This window comes from Malus domestica, chromosome 17 (genome assembly GCF_042453785.1).
Source record: "Malus domestica chromosome 17, GDT2T_hap1".
Taxonomy (NCBI): Eukaryota; Viridiplantae; Streptophyta; class Magnoliopsida; order Rosales; family Rosaceae; genus Malus; species Malus domestica.
Window position 1 is genome coordinate 24,757,281 of NC_091677.1, and position 11,036 is coordinate 24,768,316.

At 38.1% G+C, this 11,036-nt stretch overlaps 1 protein-coding gene across 1 annotated transcript; it reads left to right on the forward strand.

Annotated features, from left to right (window-relative positions):
• Positions 1-205: 205 nt before the first annotated feature.
• LOC103440692 (uncharacterized) lies at positions 206-6,043 on the forward strand. The gene is made up of 7 exons (XM_008379385.4): positions 206-1,123; positions 1,811-2,118; positions 2,424-3,143; positions 3,784-3,912; positions 4,340-4,543; positions 5,216-5,416; positions 5,560-6,043. Exons 1-7 carry the CDS (start codon positions 859-861, stop codon positions 5,680-5,682), a joined length of 1,950 nt encoding a protein of 649 aa, XP_008377607.1. The 5' UTR covers positions 206-858; the 3' UTR covers positions 5,683-6,043.
• Positions 6,044-11,036: the final 4,993 nt, after the last annotated feature.

An 11,036-nucleotide genomic window follows, 5' to 3' on the forward strand; every position in this document is an offset into this window, starting at 1 on the left:
TAAAAAGTTTAAAAATAACCAAATCGTGAATTATTCTGATAGTTATGGTTTTTTACTTCAGTCTATTGTGTCGTGTGTTCAAGAATGTCCATGAAATTGATACCGTCACGTTTTATTCTAACAAAATAATGACATGTTTTTAATATGTTGTATTTTGTTATTAAATCAAGACGTTAAATAACGGTGAACCAGTATGATGTAGATTAGTGCATAATACTGGTGTATTAAAAAAATTAATACGACGAAAAATTAGAGAACAGTGAGAAGTAGAGTTTGATTAACGATGAAAACAAAGACCCCCTCCCACCTCTAATTTCACTCTAATTTCAAAAAAAAAAAAATAATAAATTTAAAAAATGATTGAATTTTTTAAAAACACAGGAGGAGAGAAGACGAAAGAAGAAGAAGAGAGAGAGAGGAGAGAGAAAGCCAAAACAACGTTTCAGAAAACACCATCAAAGAGAAGAAGAGTTGTTTTGAATTCATTTCAAAAGCTCCTCCGTCTCTGCGTCTCTTAGATTCAAAACCCTAGCCCCTATTTCTTCTCTACCTTCCGCTGCCGCAATTTCCATGGCATCAGCGTTGGTCTCGCAGCAATAGTTATATATTTCCGGTTTTGCCCCTATACTCGCTCCGGGGAATGGCGGATAAGCCAACGCCTCCGCCGCCGTTTCGTCTGAACTTTTTGTGCTCGGCTAGGGTTTCGATTTCAGTTCCAGTGAGCTCCGTGAGGAGCCCGACATAAGATACGGCTCCGATCAAAATCGGTGTTTTCGTTTGCTCGTGTATATAATTGGAGGAGATAGAGAAAGCGAGGGCAGTCGGTTCGGATCGTTTCTGTTGCTTGTTGTTGTTGAAATGGCGAAGGGAGGTTACTTCTTGGAGAAGGGTCGGAGATGCGTACGGACGGTGTTCTTCATGGTGGCGATGGTGGCGTCGCTGCTTGTGTCGTCGCTGCCGGTGCTGGTGGCGATAGGGGACATGCTGGTGCCGTGTGTGTTGATATCGAGCTTCACGTGCGTCAGTTGCTACGGATTCAAAGAGCATTTGCATCGATACGCCTTCAAGAGCTCGCTCACCGATATTCCTCTGGTCTCCTTTATCAGATCTCTCATCATTATCTGTATGTATCTTCCTCTCTTTTCTCTGAGCTTTTTATTTTTATTTTTTAGTTTTTGTGATTGAACTTTGATATTCCCCTTTAGGAATCCGATATTTATTTAATTTTTATTTGAAAAAAATTTCTGGACAATTATTTGCTTTCAGCCCAAGATTTTCTGTAGCTAACGAGAAAGAACTTTGAGGTTTTGTTTGTTCCAAAATTCTGTTATTTGATGACAAAGTTACATTGTTTGTTTAAAAGCTTGCTTGTTTAATATGATTACTTTCCTTCTGGGTTTTATTCCTTGATGATCAGACATTGTTGAGCAAAATGTGATTGTGTCTTGTGTGTTCAAAATGATACATTTCTTAGAATCGTAACTTTATAAACCTGCTCCGTTAAAAAGTTGATTTTTTCGGATTCGAACATTCCCCTTGAACCTGCAATTGCTATTTTGCTGGGAAGTAATGTCAATTCTGAGTATTTGGCTTAGTAAAGCTGAGTTTTTACTTTTCGAGTGATGCAGAAAAGTCCCTTTTAATGTTATTTTTTTCGGCAACCATACAAAAGATGTCTGTTTGGTGATGCTTACAGAATTTGATAAACATTTGTAGTGATACTAATGAACCTTCCTTGTCTGCGGTATATATAAGGAAGTTTGAGTATAATTACACTAATGTGCTAATGTATGGATTTTGTTTCTTGCAGGTGTGTATTCCATGTGCGATGGCCCTGCTCTCTCACACGGTCCATACCTTGGAACTGTGACTTTCTGTTCCTTTGTCTCAATTCTTCTTCTTTCAATCAAAGCATGTCTTTTCACTGTAAATTCTCAAATAGAGGCTGAAGCTTCGTCTTCCCTCTCAAGGCAGAAGCTCCACTTGAAGAAGTCATGGGGAATGCCTGTCTTGTTTCTCTCATCAGTAGTATTTGCCCTTGGTCATACTGTGGTTGCTTATAGAACAAGTTGCAGAGCAAGGAGGAAGCTCCTTTTTCACCGAGTTGATCCGGAAGCTGTAAGTTTTTTTTTTTAATTTCATTTATTTCACTCAGATTTCCTTCTTCTTGATTGTAGAAGATTTTTGCATTGTTTGAGTGGTGTTTCTATGCCACTGTTTGGATTGGTCGAATTGTAAATTTTTTCATGGAGAATTGCTAATATTAATTTCTCTAAACAATTTTTTGTGCTGTTTCAATGCGTGAAAAAATCAGGCTCTCTAACAGGCTCTATCTTCTAGTTATTACACTTGCCTATACAGAAATGATTATCTAACTAGAACTTTTGGTAGTTTGTAACGAACTTTGTTTATCGAATTAACAGGTCCTTTCATGCAAAAATGTATTCTCTGGCTATCAGAAGGTCCCAAGATCTCCCACACCGTCAGGAGGAAGAACCCCAAAAAGTGACAGTGAAATGAGGCGTAAGCCTTTTTCTACAACTCGAGATGGTGAACTCCCAGTCAGAGTAATTGCAGATATTGACAGCTTATTCATGACGTGCAGGGGGCTTAGTCTTCATTACAAGCTTAGCTTGCCTGGTTCACCACCTCGTTCCTTGTCATCTACTGTGTTTCTTGAACCCAGCTCTCCAAAAATGGCTATGGGGAGGCCAAAACTGGATAGACATCCATTAAGTTTGTTATCAAAAGGCCAAAACCATCTCCACAGGAGCTACAGCAATCAATTTCATGGCTCATCTCTATATGTACCTTTATTGGATGGTTCTACTGTTTCTCCTGTTCTTTCTGAAGAGATTCCTGCCTTGAGACTATCCAATGCTGGCGAAGAGGATGAGGGTAGTACATTAAATTTTGGTCCTCTAAACAAAGAAATGGAAGGAAGTGGCCAGTTTGGTATTGTATTAGTGCATGGCTTTGGGGGAGGAGTCTTTTCATGGAGGCATGTGATGGGGACCCTTTCTCGGCAAGTTGGTTGCACAGTTGCTGCTTTTGATCGCCCTGGTTGGGGCCTAACCTCAAGGCTGCGACCGGAAGATTGGGAGGATAAAGAAATGCCTAATCCTTATAAACTTGAATCTCAGGTAATTGGCCACTCCCTTTAGTTAATTTATGATAACTTCTGTGTACTTTACCCTTATGTTGGGGGTCTATCCAGAAGAGGCTTCTTCCTACTCACCTGTTCTGGGATGAGATTCTAAATCTTCCCTCTTGAGAGGTTTTAAGAGATAGCACTTGTGAAGAAATTAACGGCAAGGGAACATAGAATATACGATACAATGGCCAGTAGTCTCTAGTTCTATAATTTAGATGTTATTTTGCTTATTTTTATGAGTCTGGTGGGTGGGTGGTGTTGTCTTTGAAACAGCAGATTAATACTGTCTACTGATTGGTCTGGGTCGATATCCCTTTGAGTTTATCTTGCAACACTAGACAGACCAGATGAGAAATCAGGAAAGGAAAGAAAACAAGCAACACATACAACTGTTGTGTACACGCTCTGTATTTGAAGTGGTTCTTCCTTGCTGTAAATGTACTGTCGCGTTTTCAAAGTTTTATAGTGTATCATGTAGGTTGATCCTAGTCAAATTAATTTTCCAACATGGGCATATCATTGAACACAGTCCTGCAATGCACATATTGGTCACCTTCCCCATATAGGTTATGCGTTCTTCCAGTTTTTTTTCTAGACTTTATAATGATTTGAATTTTTTAATCTGTCAGGTTGACCTGCTTCTTTCTTTCTGCTCTGAGATGGGATTTTCCTCAGTGGTGCTTGTTGGTCATGATGATGGAGGCCTTCTGGCTTTGATGGCTGCACAAAAAGTACAAGCATCAGTGAATTCTTTCAACGTGAGTATCCCTTCTTAGTTTCCGTATTAGATATCTTAAACTAATTGGACCACTTTTTGCTTCTTATCTGGTCCTACATGAGAAATTAGTTACTTTCACAAATATAAATTAGTACTGTATTATTGGAAGTTTTCATTATTATGACATTGTATGTTCACTTCCACACTAAGTACGAGTTGATTACTTATATTGTATGAGTTGATATAGACATTGTATGTTCACTTCCGCACTAAGTGTACATGTGGCTATTGAAAGAGTTATGATAGAACAAGTGCGATATCACTATCAGTACGTGAAAGTACTGGGGCCATCCTCCATGCCTGCAACATTCATAGGAATCAATAAAGATATGCTTACATAGATGTTTTTCTTTTTATTTCCCTATTATTTTAATGTTAATTGTTTTTTTGTTGTTAAACAATTTCAGGTTACAGTCAAAGGCGTAGTATTGTTAAATGTTAGCTTGTCAAGAGAAGTGGTGCCTGCTTTTGCGAGGATACTCTTGAGAACTTCACTTGGGAAAAAGCACCTGGTTCGTCCATTACTGCGAACAGAAATTACACAAGTAGTAAATAGGCGTGCCTGGTATGATGCGTCAAAGTTGACAACGGATGTTTTGAGCCTTTATAAGGTATACCCTTGAATTTTATGTGTAAAATTAGTCACTTGAAACAAGAGGAAAGAATGGAAACTGAACATACTTGAGATATTATACAGATAACATGTTGAAAAGGAAATTTTAAGGTCTAAATTAGGACACATTCCTGCAGAGTTGAGGGGTAACGGATGTTTTGAGCCTTTATAAGGTATACCCTTGAATTTTATGTGTAAAATTAGTCACTTGAAACAAGAGGAAAGAATGGAAACTGAACATACTTGAGATATTATACAGATAACATGTTGAAAAGGAAATTTTAAGGTCTAAATTAAGACACATTCCTGCAGAGTTGAGGGGTAACAGACAGATTTAACCACTTTTGGGCACTACGAATTTCTGAACGTATGAATGAAAAGTTTTTCCGATGTTTCTTCCTTTCACTTCCTGCAGCTCATACTCATTGTTGTAATCAAAAGGAGTCCGATAAATTTTTTTGGAAACATTGTTTTCACTTAAGGGATGTCTTGTTGAGCATATGAGTGCAGGAGAGATTTGGGTTTAAGTATTAATATTTTTTGGATTAATAATTAGGTTCAGGTATACAGCAGAGCTTTAGAGTACATGCTGAGTATATAAAGATTGTGATTGCGAACTCAAATTTCAGTAATCATTCGTTTGACCTTCCTTGTTTTTTGTGGCAATCAGGCCCCTCTATGTCTAGAAGGATGGGATGAAGCACTCCATGAGATAGGTAGATTGTCATACGAGACACTTCTTTCACCGAAAAATGCAGAATCATTACTGAAGGCAGTTGAAGACATGCCAGTGTTAGTCATCGCAGGCGCTGAGGATGCCCTTGTCTCTCTTAAATCTTCCCAAGCTATGGCTTCCAGACTTGTAAATTCTGTAAGTTCCCGCTTTCTACTCTTTTGTAATGTGAACAGTTAAAAGCTAGAGGTTCCAGTTGAACTGAATCGTATTTCCCACACCCTATTATTGTTTGGACAATCTCCTTCTCAATTGAACTAATCGGGTATCGGTGTATGCAGAGACTAGTAGCGATATCCGGATGTGGCCATCTTCCCCACGAAGAGTGTCCCAAGGCATTACTTGCAGCAATGACACCCTTCTTAAGCAGACTCTTGGGCAAACAAGACAGGCAAAGCCAATAGTGTACCTTCTTCTTAACTTCTAGTTAGGGTTTTTATCTGTTGTAGGGTTACCTTTCTTTCTTTTTCGTCTTCGTCGTTTTTCCTGTTAAGCAATTTTGCGGCCGAGGGGAAGAGACTAACGTCATCTCTTCTTCTTGGTTTTATTGATGTCTTAGTTTGGAGCCTTACCCATACCTACATTCTTTAGGGTTTTAGAGCTCTTTCACTTGTAATTTTCCTCTCCTTTTTTATCCCTTTCAGAAGTTTTTTTATTTATCTTTTGTTGTTTGAATAGTACTTGTTATTTTCCACCGAAGGCGGTGGAAGATACATATTTGTACATTTATCAGTGCTTGAATTTAAGTATGGTTTTGTTCCACAAGTCATCTGTTTTATTCTTTTGAATTATTCGGTTTTTTATTACAAAAATCGATCAATGTATTCTTGAAAATAAGTGTCACAAATTAATGTGTCCTTTCATTATAATTTTGTAAAAAATTTGTAATGTGTTGACATGAGTTTAATTGTTTAATAATTAATTTAAAAAGTGTCAAAATACATTTTTGCACAATGAGATTATCTCAAGGCAGATCTCGCATCACCAAGAGCATTGGGGGAGCCCCCAACATGCTCTCCAAGATTAAGGTTGTGAGGCTATCGATTGTCCAAATACTTAGTGATGTCATAGGATTTGTCACCAATCCAAGCTGTCACCAAAGGTTGTCTCGAACTTGGTCTAATATGGTGAATAGTGTCAAGATGGGTGTCTTGAGGATTTTTTTTTCTTCAGAAAAGAGATGGCGAAGGTTACCATAGATGGAGGTAGAGGAGTGTAGGTTGGGATCGGAGGTGATTGCAGGACTAGGTTAATGGGTTGACAACATTTTAATTAACTATTGCATTATTAAACCTATTTTTAATTTAATTAGACTTGTGTGACCTATTTATGTGTCAAATCAGCATATAATAGATTTTTAGGACTAAATTTATCAATTTTCAATTTCAGTGATCATTTTGTGGTGTGAGTCAATTTCAGGGTCAATTTGTGATCAAGAAAATGACTTATGAGACTCATTTATGTGCCACATTAGCACATAACAAAAAATTTGACAGAATTATGATGGCAGGACCACACTGATTTGCGACATCTATTTTCAGGGATTATATTAATCGATTATCAATTTCGTGGATCATCTTGATCGTGTTGTTTAATTTCAGGGACCATTTGTGATAAAAAAAAACCCCTATTCTTTATGTGCCTTCTATTTTTGTTTTTGGTATCAATTCTAGAAGTGTCTTGGAGTGGAGTGTGGACTGCAGGTTGAGTTCAAGAGTTGTAGGGAAACTGCTCATTTTAGGTCCTCCAGGATGAGTCAAGGATGGGGGCTTAAAAATAGAGGGCGACGAACAACCATCCAACGGCTGTACCTAAAAATAGACGCAGTTGGGAGCACCATCAAGCGGCTGATGGTCTGCTGAAAACAGGTGGTGCTTGCCATTCATTATCCAACTGCAGCACCTAAAAATAGTCGGCAGTGAGCCACCACTGAACAGCTGCTGGTCTTCTGAGTGATTATCCATCACCATCCGATTCCTGTACCTAAAAATAGTCGACGGTGAGTAAGCACCATTGAGCAACTGATGGTGAGTAAGCTCGTTTCTTGGGCGACAAGCTACTTTTTAGTTACAAAGATCAGTTGGTAAGAAAGGGTTAATTAGCTTATATGTGGAAGAAGTTAGTGTGTAAATCATGACCTTAAATATTCTTTGCTTTGCTACATGGAATAATGCTTGGTTGTTGAAATAAAAGCAGCGAGTCCAATTGAAAAATTTATAGAAAATGGACATGTGTGCATTTGTTTGGAGTGATGTTGATTCAAGTTTTCAATTCTTTAATTGTTCGACCATGTGTTCATTTGTGCTTGGGCACTTGCTCATTCAGCAGGACTTGCTGCACTTTTTTCAGCAACCAAGCATTATTCTGCGATATGCAAGTTTGCACAGATGATAGCCACTCTATCATTGTTTGTAGCATATATGCTATTAAAGTGTAAAGACACTAATAATTTCTTTAACCCAACATAATATTAGGCTATCTTCAATGCATCGGAAAATTCAGAGTCAAAAGTTATATTTGATTGTCAATTTGACTCATTCCCTCTCCAATGCATTCAAAAAGTTGAAATCATATAATGCATATGGTGGTATATGCAAAGTCATATTTGATCTTTGCTATAACTCTCGATTTAAAAGTGAGACATCCATCTTTAGAAGTTACAAAAGCTACATTTAACTGTAAAATTGAATTAATCTCTCTCGCATAAGAGTTAAATGTTAGAAAGTCACATTTGATTTTGTTTGCAATAGAAATGTTATAACTTGCACCACTACATTTGAAGTTATATTCCAACTTTGGTGTGCCTAAAGTTTGAGCCTAGGCAAGTGGTGTTGGTTTGTGTAATATTTATGAGGGAGTTTCGTCATGGTAGATGTGGATCTTGCTTTTGGTTATCCTTGCCCAATTTATAGCACAGGTTTTCCTTATTTCTGATAGGTGAAAGGATGCCGTAAAAAACAACTTATTTCTCGAGTTGAAAAAGGAGTGCACACATTGACTAAAAGGTAACGCGGGATTCCTTGCAAGCTTGCAGCTGGTCCTGGGTTCATGGGGTAGCAAATGGAGCGGATTTTGTTGCGTTGCATTAAGGAGTGGAGATGAGCGATTTTCTTGGGTCGATAGACACCATCTTCGTTTGTCAGGATTTTGAACAAGGATGGCTTGCCGTGTCTGCCAGTTGACGTGAGCGAGTGAGAAGTTTGAGGGGATGACATCGGGGCTATTTGTAGCAACATCTTTATTGTTTTCGCTTTCCTTTCTTCCTGTTACGTACGTGTGTTTGTTAGCCTTCTATTTGGCTTTGTGTACTTTTGGCGTTTTGCCATGAGTTTGAATTGAGTTTCAGCTTCCTAAAAACGAAAAGTCTTCACCACTAAGAGCTTTCAATCGGAAATGTGAGGTTTTGTAATTTCCTAAACCTCAACTCTTTTGACATGTCGAATATTACTACATATCTTAAGTCCGTGTGAACTTAGTTGGTGATTTTGCATATGGAAAAAGGTTATGTGTTTGGCATGTATTGGTGGAGGATTTCGTTGGCACAAGCTTGATGGAATTTCAGGCATCCCTTAATGATCCCTACAATATAGTATAGGGGATGTTCTTACGTACCCCGAAGTATCCAGTACTCCAAATCGCGCTCAAATTTTTTGGGCTGTAGCAGTTTTGGCCTATTGTTGTGGGATTAGCAAACCACCATCAAGAGTTTCCACACTGTAGGTTTGATGTAGCACACATCTGTACAAGCTCACTTTGTTACTCATCACGGTTTCATGTAAAAAAATCAACGTTTTAAAAGACAGCCAAGGCGTCTCATAGAAATTTAGAATTTTTCCATGGAAAAAAAAAAACACTTGGAATTTGAGATTTTCAATTTCCAAGTTTAAATTCCATGTAAATAGGTGTCATTTCTCAATTTCTATGTGTGAGAGTTTATTCAAATTCTATTGTTATTTTTGGTTAACCAAACAAGAAAATTCACAAATTCTAGAAAATAAAATTCCGTCAATTAAATTTCCGTTCATTTTAAAATTCCTTAAAAATCATAAATTTCCTCATCTAAACATGGTATCAAATGCTCAGAAGTTAGAATTAACAAATAACTGGAACGGAGGATGATGGTTTAGGATGGAAGACCTCCCAAAACCAAAGCCTTGATACCATGTTTGGCTGCCATTGTATCGCAAAAACATAAGCGGTTAGGGAATGCATCAACAAAGTTTGTCCAGTTAACAGAACATGGCTGCCTCCCTCACTTTCTTACTTCTCTTCCTCTCTCCCTTCTTCTCTGGGTCTCTTTACAATGTATGCCAAGTTAATAGAACCTTTGTCATGTACCAAATTACCCTTCTTCTATATGAAGGTTTACAAAAAGAAATGCGAAAAGAAATGCGAAAAGAAAAGTCAAGTTTATTGGGGATATGGTAGTATTTATCCACTTCAAAATTGCAGCCTTGGGAGGAAAGACTGCAGAAGGCTCAAGAAGCAGGGCAATTGGTCTTACTAGACAATCTAGATCCGTCCTATGATGTGTATAAAATTAAGTTTCTAAGGTAGTCCAAGAAAACCAGTTCATTGTAAGATGCATTGTATCATCTTTTCCAAATTCTCACATAAGAGGATCTATGCCTCATCGGTCCATCCCCACCAAATTAGGGGCCTGTTTGAGAGTGATTTTATAGGAATCATTTTTGCTCAGAAATTCTTTTGCATTAAGTGATTTTGTTAGGAGCACATAAATAATTTATGAAAAACTGAGTGCTTCTTGGAATGCACTTGGAAACACTTGTTGGAGGAGCACTTATCAGGGTGCTTCTACAGAGCACTAAAAAGTTTAGAAGCATTTCTAGTGTTTATGCCAAACACTGCCAAAGCGTTTGGTTATTCGGAAGCACTTTAGCAATTCCAAAAGCACTGCCGAACAGGTCTTAGGTGGGAAATGACTAATGTAAAATTCAAGTTAGTTACCAACTTACCACTATGATGCCTTTGTATACCACAGAAATATCGTACTCATTATTCCGAACGATTAATTGTAAAATGTATGTGATGGTCGTTTTGCTTTCTAAAGACCAGGGGCTTTAATTTCTGTTTGGACTCAAAATAATACTTTGGGTCGAGCCTATGTTGTCCTCGGTCCAATAAGAAGTATCAGGAATATTCCCACTGGAGCCGTAAAATCAACCGGCTGAGGAGCACTTTCAATTTGGATAAACAACATTGCATCGAGACCGACTGGTTATTTATCCAAGTTTCGATCAACAAGGATTTTCGAGTCCTTATTGGAAGATGTCATCTTATTAGCCTTCTCAACGAAGTGAGATGTTATTAGGTTACTATATTTGGCACACTGAAAGTTGAATTTGATATTGAACTTCGTAGAACTAGTAGCCTTGTCTTCATGCTCTAGAACCCGAAGGCCGAGACGTGTTCCTTCCTCGGCCATAGTCGTGAGATTAAGAAGTCAGCAGCGCGTCTATTGCGACATCAACATTCATTTACTACCGGCCAAACTCGGCCGACAAGTTGGCACGCTCCTTTTTCGACCGAATGACGTAGTTAGCTTATTAGTTATTCGGCTTGCACGCCACGTAGGCTAAGTAGTTTTTAGGGTCAACAGTTTCTTAAATCATTTACATAGGCAACTGTTAAATTGATACAAGTTATGAAATGATTACTCCAATACTGAAGACCATCTTACGCGTATGTATGTAGGAGTATGATTCTCTCCTCTCCTATTCTCATCCCCTTCTGTCCT